This window comes from Trichomycterus rosablanca, chromosome 9 (genome assembly GCF_030014385.1).
Source record: "Trichomycterus rosablanca isolate fTriRos1 chromosome 9, fTriRos1.hap1, whole genome shotgun sequence".
NCBI lineage: Eukaryota > Metazoa > Chordata > Actinopteri > Siluriformes > Trichomycteridae > Trichomycterus > Trichomycterus rosablanca.
Genome location: NC_085996.1, coordinates 16,491,202 through 16,507,307, shown reverse-complemented (window position 1 = coordinate 16,507,307; position 16,106 = coordinate 16,491,202). Strand labels below are relative to the sequence as shown.

Sequence of the window (16,106 nt, the reverse complement as noted above, 5' to 3'; positions counted from 1 at the left end):
CAATGTTGACCACTACCGACTCTGAATAACACTGTCCTACTAACAACTGTCTTACTAACAATTTCAGAGCACTCACCAGAATAATAGTTCAGCAAGCATTATTGGTGAACAGCAAGACTGTTAGTACATGGATTTTCAATTATAATGGTAGGGTTAGATTTTTTTTTTTAATTCATGTACTCCTAAATTACAAACCTACTCAAATAATTTTTATTTGAACCCTCTTAGCAACTCCAAACATAACTCACATTCACACACAGACAGGAAAAAAATGGGGTGTTGGTCAAGCACCATTGCTTAAAGCAAATTTAAGAAATGATTCCTTTTGGATTAAAACACAGCAGCACTACCTTTCAAACTGAATCTAATCCTCTCAGATACAAAACCTCTTGGAGCCTTGAAAGTGGTTTTGTGAATTTTCACAACAGTGAACTGACAATGGATCTGAACACAGCACTTCTGTTAAACCCTAATTTGAGGAATTAAACAAAATGCAGCCTGTCACTTTAATTGAAGAGCCAAAAGTCTGGATGGCCTATCACCATGCTCATAATAATTGCTATGCAACAACAGTAGTTCTGCATCGGTTGTTAAGATTAAATTCAGTTTGTGATTCAAGTTAAAATTTCAAGCAGGCATTGTGCTAGTGGCACAGCAGTAGCCTAGTGGGTAGAGCTTTGGGCTATTAATTGAAAGATTGAGAGCTCGAATCCCAGCTCTTTCATGCAGCCACTGTTGGGCCAGAGTCGCGGACAAACTGTACAGTGTACACACGAGTGTAATTACAATATTTCAATGTTTTATTATAAAAAGATTTAACAATCGGAACGTCAAACATTGCTTTTCTTATCTGATCTATAATAAATACGCATAAGTATAAATGCATGTGTATCAATTACACTTTAACACAAACATTAACACATAACATTTTGGCATTGTAATCTCTCTCTGCCCACACAAAACAGAATAATAGCAGGCTAAACACTTCAATATATTTCAAAAGTTAACTGCTTAGTTTATAGTTACAGCTATTTCTTAAAAGTGTATGAACGTGTATGATTAGTTATGCCTGTAATCCAGAATTAAATTCTATACCGTAACAAAAATATGAATGTAAATGTTCATGTTGCAATAACTGTGATGTAAAATAAAGTTAAAATAATTCAAAGTCCAAACATTTGAGTGGTTAACGAGAACGCTGCTATGTCACACAAGCTCAGTGCAGAACACGGAAACGGTACAAATCCGACCTCTTCCCTACACACTCGCTCCCTACGCTCTATAAAGCACTTAACTTTCTTAAAGGGCCAGACAATATATTTTATAATTCACATTACACGACAGGTGAGACATTCTTTTTTCTTAATATAGCGCTTTTATTTAGGAAAAAATAGTTCTTACATAGGCAGGAAAATCTATGGCAGACAAGAGTCAGAACAGCAGATTGAGCGTAACATTTTTATTACTGTTTGCTCCTTTTTCTCAACACTTGTGCTCGATTTACACTGAAGATATATTTAGTAAATAAGTACATGTCCGCGCATGCATGCGCTTGTGTTCATTTCCGGTTGAACTGATAAAAAAAAATTTTATTTTGAAAAATTAAAAGACGAGCCGTTATTCAGTTTCTGCTTGTTAGCTCACAGCTAACGCTAGCCAGTGTGGCTCTTCACTCGTCTCTCTGTGTTATCACCTTACACACCTTACAGCCAATCAGCGAGCTCCAACCGCCTACCCCTCCCACACTGTGGATGCGCGCATGTCCTAAAGTCTCAGTTTTTAAGGTAAACCTGAAGCAGAAATTTTGGTGCTTCACATTTAAAAAATACAGTCACCATTTTTGAATACCGTCATCATTTTTAAATAACGCGGTATACCGTAATACCGTCATACCGCCCAACCCTAGTCCATACAACAGTTCAGATCCCTATCCACCAGATTAATATAAGATTAGTATTTAAAGAGGGAATAGAACAAAGTAACTAAATCCGTGGTAAACTGGATCCCTCTTTTAATTAAAATGGCTACTAGGGGTGGGCGATATAATATCGTTCACGATACTACCGGTATAGTTGTAAACTCGAAATGATTTTTGCCATATCGCGATATTGTTAGCAAACGTGCGTCACTCGCTCTCAAGTGCGTAACAGTGAAATAATGGCGACCAGTGCAGAGAGTAGTACCGGAGTTAGCACTGAGGATGAACTAGTCCCTAAAAGCGGAGCTACATCACTAGTGTGGAAGGTTTTCGGATACAGAAGGTCAGACTCCAAACGACTGTAATTTGCAAAACGTACAAAAATACTGACGACAAACAGTGGCAACATCACATTTATTTCAGCACGTAAAGCAAAAGCACCCGCTTGAGTACGAGGAGTGTCGGTCACTGCGTGAGTCAGAGAATGATGTGAGAACAAAAACTGTGTCAGTGAACGAACACAGAATACACAGGTTACCATCTGAGAACGTTTAAAACACAAAAGCGCTAAGCGGAACGCTTTCCTTCACATATGAGCATGGAGTCAATGAGTCAGAAACGACAACTCTGATTCAGAGATTCAGATGTATGAACCAATCAGAACTTCGAATTTAGCTCTCTCTTCATTGGTTGTTGTATAATTGACAGACACGCTTTCATTATTAAATTATAGCAAATCATGATCAAATATTAAACATTTTCAGGATTTTTTCATGCTCATTTATTTGAAGTAAAACGGACAGTATAAATGTGATTGTGAGATTCTGCTGGTTAGTTTAATATAAATATTGTCAATATTAATACAAATACAGCCTGTAATAATACAAAATATAAACACTGTAATGAGTCAGAATTGATCAGAACTACAATGTTTTGTGTTTTTAAGAGAACTTATAAACAATATAAGGTAAAATACGGGCAGTGGGTTGCCATTGTACTTTAAGTTTACATTATACTGTACCGTATCGTATATCACCACTTCTCAAAAGCATATGGAGATATAAAGTTTTTTTAGCCATAGTGCACAGCCCTACTGGAAATGATGCTTAATTTAATGTACATTTAGTAACATTTGTACCTTAGATTTCCTGAGTGGCTGTTTTTAAAATAAACTTAAAATAAACACCTTTTAAAAAGTGTTCTTATATATCGCGAGAGAATATCGTTATCGCAAAAATATCCCAAAATATCGTGATACTATTTAAAGGCCATATCGCCCACCCCTAATGGCTACTCCTCTGGTTTTGGAAAAATACTGTAGTCTAGAATGGTCACTTTCAAAAAGTTGTGTTTCTAGTAAAAAATCATCACTATTTAAACATTTCAAGTGGGCAAATAGCTTTAGATGTTTAACTAGACTGTTCAAACCTTTGACATTACAGCTCACAAATCTAACACAAGCCACTTCATTTGCATTATGTAGATTGGATTCAGTCATCTTATTATGAAAAATTAAATGGCAAGATAGAGATGGCTGTGGAGGAGCAGGGCATACAACAATACACACATAAATAAATAAACCCACCAGGTGTCCTCCATCTACCCGAACACAAGGACTGTTTAGGCTCAACCAGAAGCCAGCCCTACATGAACAGCCAACACCCCGACTACACACAAGGTTCAACATGTCGAACTGGCAGAGCTATGCATACATGCACACACAAGCACGATAGTGTGCACCTCTATCAAACGGAATAAGGTAAGCAACATTTATATAATACTGTAGATCTACTGTTACATTGAGTACTAACAGCAGTACACGAAAATCTAAAAGATCTTAAAACAAAAGGAATAATACAAATGGTATAATGTCTACAGAATCGGACAGTTTTTGTAGTCTGTTAGTAAACAGTCAGACTTGAAACATTCAACATTCGGTGAAAAATGTGGTTCACCAGTTATAAAAAAAAAAATGGTCCAGGAAACAATAAAGCACAACAGTCCTTTTGTCTAATAGCAAGACACATTAGGTAGAAAGTGCCATATTTAACTTAACCTTTGGTAGCACAGAGCTGTTTACGAACTTCAATAAAAACAGCTTGAACTCACACCATCTTGGTAGTGAAATCGGGGAAGACAGAGTGCAACATTTGAAACAGTAACCTGATGTTGACATTAACTTTCACAAAGACATTAACACAGTCTTTATAGTACTGTAGCCTCGCTTTAATGGGGCGGTGCAACTCACTGGGCCTTGGTCTGGGTTCCATGAGGTAGTCAACTCTATCCACCAGTCAGAAGATTTGTCCAAGGAGAACTTGGATACACTAGGTGTGGTCAGCCAAAAAGGCTCACCTTCTAGAATTCCCAGTCAGAAGATTCTGGCAGTGAGATCTGACTTCCAAGTCTTTTAGCTTCAAGCTTATTGGCGTAGTCAGTCAGGGACTCAACTTTAGAATGGCTGTCTTGTCCGAACATGCTGACAGGTAATTTTAAAAAACTGTGCAACATTGAGATCAGAGTTCACCAGTATTAAAAACTAAGTCTCAAGTCAATTCAGCTTTCATATTTTGGAGCTCCATTTTAACTTGGAATAATGATTTCCTAAAACTGCTTGGAGTTTAGCCAGGACAGCCGGAACAAGCTTGGATTTCAACACCACAACACCACTAGCGTGAAAGCCATTGTAGTGCACGCCTCTGCTGAAGGAGCGGTGACGAGAATGTAGCTTGTGCAACAGGCCAGATGAAACGGTGACTAAACATATTATTCAGTTTATGCAATTTGATGCAAGCAATCAATAAGAGAGAATTAGCCAAGTAAAATAAGAGACACATGGATAAATGAAATTAAAGAAGCATTAAAACATTAAAATATAACTTATCTCCACAGAAACCACCAACACATCTAGTCCATGCTGTGTCAGACCAGAAGTCCAGATGTTTTCTTTATCTATTCTTTTTATTTTTTATTAACTCTCTTTTAAATATACCAATTAGATTCTATGCTAGCGATAGTTCATGCGCAATGCTGACGATCAGGAGGCCATTGTCCAGCTGTATTTGTCCAGTTTTATATTTTCAAATTGTAGCTGCATAATGCTCCACTAACAACAGCTCTGTTTTAACTTGTGCTTTGCATTTCTCATACAATTCTGAGATGGCAACTTGATAAGTGGTTCGTAATGCCATCACACATGTATTTTAAGTGACTGGATTATGTTTTTAAAACCTCTTTGGTAACTGTTAACTGGTATCATATCTTCCGCAAGGTAAAACGTTTTTGCATCAGTGATTTCTCTATATCATACAAAGCTTTGTGGTGTGGGGTGATTAAAATATCCCAAAATCAAAAATATACCCACCCACTTAGCTATGCTAGACAAATCATTGAGTAAAGGCTTTCTGCTCCTGTCCCACAGACATGTCAATATCTCTTTGATATTAAAAAACAAAGACCCACTAGACTGTGGGTCCACTCAATAAGCCTTCACAATACAGACATACATTTTGCCAAGGTCTTGGCAAAACATCTGTGAATAATAATTTTATTTAACTTTTAAGCAAAAGCATTAACTAAACAATTAATTCAGTGGTAGCCTAGTGGGTAGAGCTTTGGGCTATCAACCGGAAGATTGGGGTTCAAATCCAGGCTCTGCTATCAGCCACTGTTGGGTCCTTGAGCAAGGCCCTTAACCCTGTCTGCTCCACGGGCGCCGTACGATGGCTGACCCTGCGCTCTGACCCCAGCTTCCAAATAAGCTGGGATATGCAAAGAAAGAATTTCATTGTACTGTACACCTTTGTATGTATATATGACAAATAAAGTATATCATATCATATATCAATTAGTCGTCAGTAATCGATGAACTAGTTAATCACGGACATCCCTAACCCTAAACTTTGCAAAACAACATTCCATGGACTTACTTGACTCAGATGGAACTTTTCAGAAGACACAGTTGTCCTTACATCTGAGATGATGCTAGCAATCCACAATAATATCATAGCTTCTATATGTATATATGTCTCGTAGACTACTTACTTGACTCAGATGGAACTTTTCAGAAGACACAGTTGTCCTTACATCTGAGATGATGCTAGCAATCCACAATAATATCATAGCTTCTATATGTATATATGTCTCGTAGACTAAAAAAATCTATGCTACACTTCTGATCAAGCAGACTTACTTAACTCCAATCAGCCACAGGTATTGAAGACCCCTTAAGAAGTTCTGAAACTTTAGAGAAAGTTTATGTCCTGGGAGCTGCATAGGTAATGGAAGATTCAATGTACTAAATGACAATGGAATAAACAAAGAAAAGACAAGCATTCAAACAAATGACGTTTTTGGTGTTTTATAAGGGCTTTTTAAATGCATTCCAGTTCTGGTGCAATACCTTAAATGTAAGTGTCTTGGATGTGTATGTGAGGGAGTTTTATACAGCTGTGGAAAAAAATTAAGAGGCCACAAACACAGGCACACCTCATTAATGGTACACCAAGTTAATGATCACTGCCATGGCCATTATCCTCTTGCAACTGGGTGGTTTGTTTGCTTGTTTATTTTATGGTTTAACACCATGTTAACACGTTGGTCACATTCATGGCAGGATCATTTAAGTTTTATTTATTTATTTTCCAAGTCTTAATCTTTCTTGTTTTATCTTAGTTTTATTTGTCTTCATATGTAAGTTCTCAAGGTTTTTTTTTTTTTTTTTTGTGATTTGTTGATTAAGGGGTTTAACATCATGTCTTCATGTAATTAATAATTGTGACTGAGAGGTGCTTCGTTAGATTTTTGATGTTTTCACATTTTTGTGATTAGTTCAGTTATTGCAAGAAATTTTATTACTTTTTTTATAGTGTTTAGAGTTGAAAATTTCTATCAGATTATTAACTGATTACTTATTGTACTGTACTTTAGGGCTGCAACGATTAGTCGACGTAATCTATATATCGTAACGTCGACTATAAAAATTCGTCGACGTGGAATTTCATTGTCGATGCGTCGTTATTATTGCAATGCACTAAAGGGACTGCAGGGGGCGCAACATCGCTTCCACGGCGCAGCGGGGAGTTTATGAAGACAGAGAGGCAAAGATGAAGAGACTGAAACTTTCTAAAGTATTTCAGCCAAAACAACCCAAAGAAACGAGCTGGACGCAGACACTACAGAGCAGAGTTATGGTTTCACGCCAGCACTACGGTGAAACGCCTTGCAGCCATGATGACCAGCGTTATTCCGGTAAGTTTTTACACGCTTTGTTCTTTAACCAACGTAGTTAATGTTTGTTAATGCTAGAGTACTTGTCGGAAAACTATCTAAGAGTTCGCTATTTTTCAGGTTTGTTTGCTAGCTAACTCATTAAGTGCAATAGTTAATCAGTCATTTATATGAGTAACGTTATATAACTTAACATTATAGCCTAACGTTACCCTGTCTCGTCTTCCATATTTTTTGCTCTCGTTAATAAGAGCATTCATTCTAAATAATAAGCCTCCTCCACTTAATGATAGCTAGTTAGCTCAGCAGATAATTCAGTTAAGATATTTAACCTGTTATGGTTTAGTTGGCATAGCCAGTACACTATTTGTAATAAACTATGATACATAGCCTTCAGTTTGTGATAATTAATACAGCTTTCTCTTTCACTCTTTCTTTTAATAGCACTAAGCAATGGAGTGTGGATGTGATGAGAAGAGGTTCATGCACCCCTCAAATGTCTGAGGTCTTCACAGACAGCATTCACATGTTTCTCAACCACATGTTATATATGTTTTTGACTTCCAGAGTGATAACTTCTGAAACATAACAGTTTCTAATGCTGTCCAAAGCTTTCATATTTAATAGAATTTTTTTATTTTGATTGTGTATTAATGTTTCAAATATATTTAATTAAACTATCAAGCTTAAGTTTCATATTCATGTTTCATGGGTCATTATTTTAATTTGATATTGGAACTTAACATAATAGGGTTTTGTTATGTTAAGGCAGAGATGGAGGGTATGACATAAATAATCGTTGACTAGTCGACTAATTGAAAAAAAAATAAAAATAATAATCGTCAGATTAGTCGACTACTAAAATAATCGTTAGTTGCAGCCCTACTGTACTTGTGACATTAGATAATGATGTGCTTTATTGTTAAGATGGTATGGCATGTTTCACATGTTGCAACTGGTACCCCTTTTCCACCAAAAAAACCATGGTTCTTGAACCGGTTCTGTTCAGGTTTCTCTGAACCTTGGTGTTCTGTAAAGAACCAACGCACGCTTCCACCAGTTTTTGAGAACCAAGCAGCGTCATCATCGCTGGGCGTTACTTAACGAAAGTTAAGAGTAGTGATATAATAGCGGAGTGTGTAGATTATATGCGAGCATTTGTGCTGCTGTTACAGATGTTTGTTTTTATGTAAACAGCATCGATCTAACAATCGGTGATAAGAAGACGTAGACATGTTTGTCTCAGTTGTTGTTTTCTTTAGTTCATTGAAGTGAGAAGCGTTTTGCGCTTCGGTTTCACCGCGACTCTCGGCTCAAATAGCCGGTTTACTCAGCACTCGACTCGAGCGGTGAAAGATCACCAAAGTTCCACAACACGAACTTCCATCTGTGTGAAATAACCATCAAATCTACTCTAAAATACAACATGTATCTGTGTTTAGCTGGATTTACTTCACGTGTGGTGTTTATGCAGCTCGGGGAGTTGAAAAAGCTTCACGCTTTATTTTTCACGTTAAGCGTTTTTCGTTCTGTCCAGGTCACGTTTACCACGTTATATCACACAATTCACCATTTTAAAGGCGCTTTGAAAATATCAGCGGAAAACTGGCTCAAAATGTAATCAGGTGAACTTTAAAAGATAAAAATGCAGCATTAAGCTCCATACGAGACCCCAGCTGACGCCATTGTTGCTGTCGCTATGCTGTACAACATGACGCGCCCACAGATGGACGTCACGGTTCGGCCTGAAAAACCAAGTATTCTGTGGTGCCAGATTGGCCCGCTAGTTCGCTGTCTGGAACGTATTTTTTCCGGTGGAAACACGCGGAACCGGTTCAAAGTCAAGTTCAGGAACCGGAACGGGCTCCGTGCCATGTCGGTGGAAAAGGGGTAAGGGGTATAACAGTACCACAAAAACAACTTGAATCAAACAATAACCACAGACAATGACAAAAAAATATAAAAAAGGTTTTGATGAAAAATAAAAAGGTTCAGTTCCATCAGAGGGTTACGGTAAGTGTAAGGTCAAATCAATTCTTATTTTAAATCCAAATTTTAAATACAGCAATTTGAAAGAAGTCAAGCAGCAAACATTGGAGACAACAAAAACCGGCAAAAAGGCAAAACATCTCTCCACTGACCAGGATGAACGACACTTCATTCAAATGTCATCAAGGAGAAGCAAAGAAAAACCAAGTTGAAGTTTCCAGAAGATCAAGGATTGGACCATAAAGGACATAGAGGAGTAAGGTCATCAAATTTTTTTAGCTTGACCCAACACTTGGTCAACATTTAATGGTTAACATTTAATGGTTAGACAAAAAAGAGACCTGCTTGTTTTAGCAAGGCTATAAATTGGTCAGATTTGTCCTTGTAAAGAATGGATGAATCCTTTTAAGGTTATCGTGGAAGAAAACTTGTTTCCAACATGTTTGACAGTGTTCTCCAAATATAAAGATTGTTTATTCCAACAGGTTAGTGCTCCATGTCACACAACCAAGGTATGGTTGGAGGTCCACCAGATCAAATCCTTGTCATATTCAACCCAATCCACAAATTAGGGCTGCAAATTTTGCCAATTTATTTAAAACAAACAAAAATCTCTTGCCAACGGTTTTATTGCATCCCATTAAAATATGAGCAGACCTCCATGTTTACAAGTGACAAATGTTTTACTAATTAAAAAAATGTAAAACAGGGCTCTAGACTAACTTTTTGCACTGGTTGCACTGGTGCGCCTAACTTTTTTTCTTAGGTGCACCAGCACAAAAGTTAGGTGCACCCTAATTTTCAACTGCATCGCATTTAACACCTTAGTTTTACAGGTTCACTTGTTTTTTCGCTGTCCATATAGGCAATATTGACTTGTAAATGATTAAATAACAGTCTGGTCAACATGGCCTCGTCTGTTGATGTTTGTTGCTGTCTGCCGCTGAAAGGCAGTGGGGAGAGGGGACCCATGGGCAGTGCATTTACTGCGGCATGTAATGTGTTTTATAGATGCATTGTGCTTTTCATCCTTTCAATTCAAAATGTATTAGAACCAGTCACAAATACAATTTTGACGGCCATGGTTTTCCCATGCTCTTTACAGTTAATTATAGTATTATAATCTCATTATAGTACACTATTATAAAAATTATAACAATAATAATAGAGTATATCTATTCATGTATGTATGTATGTATATATATATTTTTGTGTGTGTGTGTGTGTGTGTATGGGGCTCTAGTGTTAGAGTGTAATCTTAAATAAAGTGCATTATATTATCGGCTTTACTGGATCTTTTACACAGATTCCCAAAATCGATTGCGGTGCACTCACTGTGTATTTTGATTACATGTACTCTAACACTTCACTGTCTTTTAGTTATTTTTACATTTTACTTAACGAAAATATTATTGTGTTTTTACTTTCGCTATCGTCGCACTTAACCGCTAGCATTAGCCTATTGCTACTAGAGGGTCGGCTCACCACTGTTACGGGTCTCTTGCTGTGTGGTGATGAATGTGTGGGAATAAAAGCACACGACAAGGTAGACTTCACTGTAACGGTTTAGTCAGGACTTCAGTAAGCGTTACAACACTTTAAACTGCCTAGCTCCAGAAACCGAACTTTTATACTTTGGCCGTCCGGCGAGTCTCATATACAAAACTAAACTAACTGAACGTCCGGTGCTGCATTCTGATTGGTTGAGCTGAATGTCGCTCACATATCACCGATACAATATTGTCCCGCCCTTCACTGTCTCTGATTGGTTTAGACCATGATATGAGCCTAATGTGTGTCTGTTGTTGTACCACAGGGAGACTTTCAGAGTAGCGGAGACTTTTTTCTCCTTGAACTGCTGGTCGCACCGGTGCGACCTGAGATTTTTTTTAGTCGCACCATTGGTCGCACTCTAGAGCCCTGTAAAGTAGTAAACCATAATGTTGATGAGTACGATTATCAAACACTGTGAGCTGAACTAGTTCAAAATTCTGAATGTCAGTAATTTTTTATAAACATTTAAACTGAATAGTTTATACAATAAGCTAATGCTAATTCTGTGCGGTCAGTTAGTTATTGGTAAGGTAAGTTTGAGTAAATCAATTTTTTAACTGTATTTGAGAAGTTGAGATTTGAGACAACAGCACAAAGACAAATCATGCTGTTTAAGTGTAATTTGGCATATGTTTCTCCTAGAGATGTTCATGATTAATTGGTAACCAACAAAGTTATTGTCCAATTCACTGTCAGAAAAAAAAACTACAGCCGACACCTAATTTAAATTCTCTCTTAGAACATTTTCTTAAAGAATTTAGCAAAATCCTTTTCTCTTGCTATCATTTATTTTCCTGCACCGAAATCCCTCAGCTCACAATACAATATTTTTTTCCAATACTGTTACAAAGTTGCAGTAGGAAATTTTAACCTGCCAAGCAAATAAAGATTTATATCTCTTGCACTATAATGCACTATAATATACAACCTTAAATCAGAAAAAGTTGGGACAGTATGAAATAAAGAACATCTAAAAAAAAACTGAAATGCAAGAATAAATGTATATTAACAAATGAAATTAAGTTGACTAAACCAAACATGAAGGCTATATTATTTAATTTACTTCAATCTGTTGACTGATACAAATCTTTGGATCCCTAAAAAATCTCTTCCTGCTTACTTCGTATTTGCATACTTTAAACGAGTAAACGGTGGCGGATTATAGTATTTGACCTTCGCTTTATTTATTCACGTATAATTTGGGTAAGATTAAATAATAACGATTGTTTAAGTATATATATATAGAATCACTTTACTGCAGTTAGCCAAAGTAAACTAAAAATAGGGTATTATACCATCACTGTGAACATTTTAACTAGCCTTTAAAACCTGACGAACGTTAAGTTACAACATCGTTGTTAAAATGGCTAGTTAGCGAAAACAGGCTAGTTAGGCCTTTACTACGTCGAACGTCTGAAATAACTTAAGCTGAGAACAAATTATTTAAAGGGTGGTATTCAATTTATAAGACGTCTACATAAGGTCAACGCAATTGTAAGATAAGGAATTTTGCAAATCTCACTAAACAACCTACCTTGTTAAGGACATTTTCTTTCCTTGCGTTTTCGTATTTTTCTGATGCTGCTTCTGTTGCTGCTTTGTCCTTCTTCTTGTTCTTTTGTTGTTTTACAGTGGTTGGCAAACCACTTCAATAACTCGTTACCGCCACCAACTGGATATGTATTGCCTTAATTCCGTCCATTTCTTCATGTGACCCGATGAAAATACCAACAGACCTTGGTGTTTTATTCTTTGTGGTGTTCTTGCCTTCATCTTGCCTTGATTTTTAGGACCCACTCATTATTCTTGTTAACGTGGATACTGATAAACTCTGCTGATAATGTGCCCACCCTTTGTGGGAGGGAGCAGCTCTAATTATTTGGTAGGCTTGAGTCAGTGTAACTTAAGTTATTCATCCATTTATCACTCTTAACACTGCTTTTATCCTGGTCAGGGTTGCGGTAGATCTTTTTCATTAGACGAAAGGCAAGAAACACTGCAGATAGATCAGTAGTCCATCATAGGGCACACACACACTACCACACACACACACTCACAATTTTTTGTAGTTCTAATTGGCCTGACTGTCTTTGGAATTGTGGGAGGAAACTGGAGCATTGGGAGAAAACCCACATGGACACAGGGAGGACGTGCAAACTCCACAAAGAAAGGACCTTGGACGCCTGGCTGGGAAATCATATGAAGGCCCTTTGTGCTACACACTGCACCACTGTGCTGCCCATAGTGTAGTCGCAGATAGTGGTAAAAAAAACTACCCAGTGTAGAGACCAGGCAGCAGGCTAAACTGAGAGTCTGCAAGTCACCTTTAAAAGTCAGCTGCATGATTATGGTAGTCATCATTCAAAACTGTTCATGATCCCTCTTAAATTATTACAGATAAAAATCGAAATGCTCTTTGTCCAACTGACACCTTGACTAATGAGTATTTGGCTTTAAATGAAGCAACTCTTTATGGATATAGCTGTGTACAGTATTGTGAAAAAGTGTTTCCACTTTCTTACATGTTTGCATGGCACATATTTTCAGTCCATCAAACTAGATTGAATATTAGGCAAAGTTAACCCAAGTAAACACAAAATGCATTTTTAAATGATTTTGGTTACTGAAAGAATATGCTGTACAGTCTTATCTGATCCTGTGCAAAATGTAATTGCCCCCCAATTACTGAATTAATCAGTTAACCAAATAACTTGTTTCAATTTTACTAGCCACACACAGGCATGATAGCTGCCAGACCTGTTTAATCTAAATGCCACTTAGAAGTTGTCTGGCAATGTGAAGCATTTGAGACAAGGTCTCAAAAAGTGGCACATGCCATGTTATGCAAATGTGACACAAAGTTACTGAAATACCTGGAAATAGATACAAAACCATTTCTGGGACTCAAATATCAAATATGAAAGCAATTATCTACAAATAGAAAAAAAGCTGGTACAATGTTAAACTTGTGGCCAGCTAAACAAAATTGTATTATGAACCCTCTGACATAGTTCATCTGATAAAACTAGTATGTTTAAACTGGTTACTGTTTATCGACCCCCTGGTCCTTACTCAGAATTTCTTAACGAATTTGCCGATTTTCTTTCTAAATTAGTTTTATCAACTAAGAAAGCTTTAATTGTTGGTGACTTTAATATCCATTATGAGGATAAGTGTAATCCACTCAAAACTGCGTTTGACTCTATTTTAGAATCTTTAGGCATCACCCAAAATGTAACAGGACCCACTCACCGCTGTAAACATACCTTAGATTTAATACTTACTTATGGTATAAACATAGACAACCTGGTAATCGTGCCACAGAATGACTTAATCTCTGATCACTCTCTACTAATTTATGAAGTGTCCCTGTCCAATAAGGTACAGCAACCAAATCGTTTTAAATATAAGCGCACTATTACATCTGCAACTGCAGCAGCGTTCATAAACTGCCTACCAGAATTACCAAATATATCAGCATCGGAACCTAAAGAACTAGATCAGGCAACTCAAAACCTAGAGACTGTATTGCGCGCAACCTTAGATAACGTAGCCCCACTTAAAACTAAACTGATTAGGGAGAAAAAACTTGCTCCTTGGTACAATGACCACACATGCGCACTTAAACAAGCAGCACGGAAATTAGAACGCAAGTGGCGTCACACTACACTGGAAGTGTATAAGATTGCTTGGAAAGATGCTCTAACTTGAGTATAAACATGCACTTATAAAAGCTAATTCTTTATATTATTCGTCCCTAATAGAGAAAAATAAAAACAATCCCAGATTCCTTTTTGAGACAGTGTCCAAATTAACTAAAAACGCCAATGAAACAATCTAATATACCGCCTGACTGTACCAGCGATGATTTTTTAAAATTCTTTAATGACAAGATAGAAAAAATACGACTTCAGAGTCAGAGTGTGTCACCTGCCAATGTTAAGTATGGGCTCACTCTGAGCAGCATTGGTGATAACAGTGATGATAACAGTAACGAGTTAATCCAACTAAATTCCTTTAATCCAATCTCCCAAAATGAACTAACTGTGTTGATTAAATCATCGAAGTCATCATCGTGTATACTCGATCCTGTTCCAACTCGTTTACTTAAAGATTTACTCCCAGCTATTGTAGAGCCCCTGCTTACATTAATCAATGCATCCCTTAGCCTTGGATATGTACCTAAATTGTTTAAAAGTGCTGTTATTAAACCCCTGATTAAAAAACCTAATCTTGATCCACATGTTTTATCTAATTATAGGCCAATTTCAAACCTTCCTTTTGTCTCAAAGATATTAGAAAAAGTCGTTTCCAAACAGCTATGTTCTTATTTGAATGAAAATTGTATTCATGAAAAATTTCAATCAGGATTTAGACCCAACCATAGTACCGAAACCGCATTAATTAGAGTAGTTAACGAGTTGTTAATGTCTTCTGATAATGGATGTGTCTCTTTTCTTGTTCTATTAGATCTTAGTGCAGCGTTTGATACGGTCGATCATAACATTTTACTGGAGAGGCTAGAAAATACAGTAGGTGTTAAAGGACTCGCACTCTCTTGGTTCAAATCATATTTGACTGACCGCTCTCAATTCGTTTATGTAAATAATAAATGCTCGGAAACTACAAAAGTAAAGTATGGTGTTCCACAGGGGTCGGTACTGGGACCGCTATTATTTACACTCTATATGCTTCCACTAGGTGAAATTATTCATAAATATGGCATAAACTTTCACTGCTATGCAGATGACACACAGCTGTATATATCAGCCAAACCAAATGATACTGACACAATCAGTAAGATAGAAGATTGTGTAAACGACATAAAAAACTGGATGTCGTGTAATTTTCTTTTACTTAATTCAGATAAAACTGAGGTTTTACTTGTTGGCTCTAAAGCTGCAAGAGACAAGTTGTCTAACCTGGTGCTAAACTTAAACACGTTCTCTGTTACTCCCAGCCCAGATGTAAAAAACTTGGGTGTCACGATAGATTCAGATCTCTCATTTGATACACACGTTAATAATATTACTAGAGTTGCTTTCTATCATTTGCGTAACATTTCTAAAATAAGAAATATACTATCTGTTAATGACGCCGAAAAACTGATCCATGCGTTTATAACTTCTCGGTTAGATTATTGTAATGCTCTTCTAACTGGATGCTCTGGTAGATCCTTAAACAAACTCCAGTTAGTTCAAAATGCAGCAGCTCGAGTGCTAACTAGAACTAAAAAATTTGACCATATTACTCCTGTTCTATCGTCTCTACACTGGCTGCCAGTTAAATTTCGCATTGATTACAAAATACTTTTACTAACTTATAAAGCGCTACATGGTCTGGCTCCACAGTATCTGAGTGAGTTTATTAATTACTACAACCCAGCACGTCCACTTCGTTCACAAGATGCAGGGTT

General features: G+C 37.0%; 1 protein-coding gene across 2 annotated transcripts in view; it reads right to left on the bottom strand.

Annotated features, from left to right (window-relative positions):
• snw1 (SNW domain containing 1) overlaps positions 1–12,297 on the bottom strand; it is a 35,935-nt gene extending 23,638 nt beyond the window's left edge. For both annotated transcript variants that reach the window (XM_063001973.1, XM_063001974.1), the window contains exon 1: positions 12,225–12,297. In XM_063001973.1, the coding sequence (XP_062858043.1) occupies positions 12,225–12,238 (14 nt within the window). In that variant the 5' untranslated portion in view covers positions 12,239–12,297. The remainder of the gene's footprint in view (positions 1–12,224) is intronic.
• Positions 12,298–16,106: the final 3,809 nt, after the last annotated feature.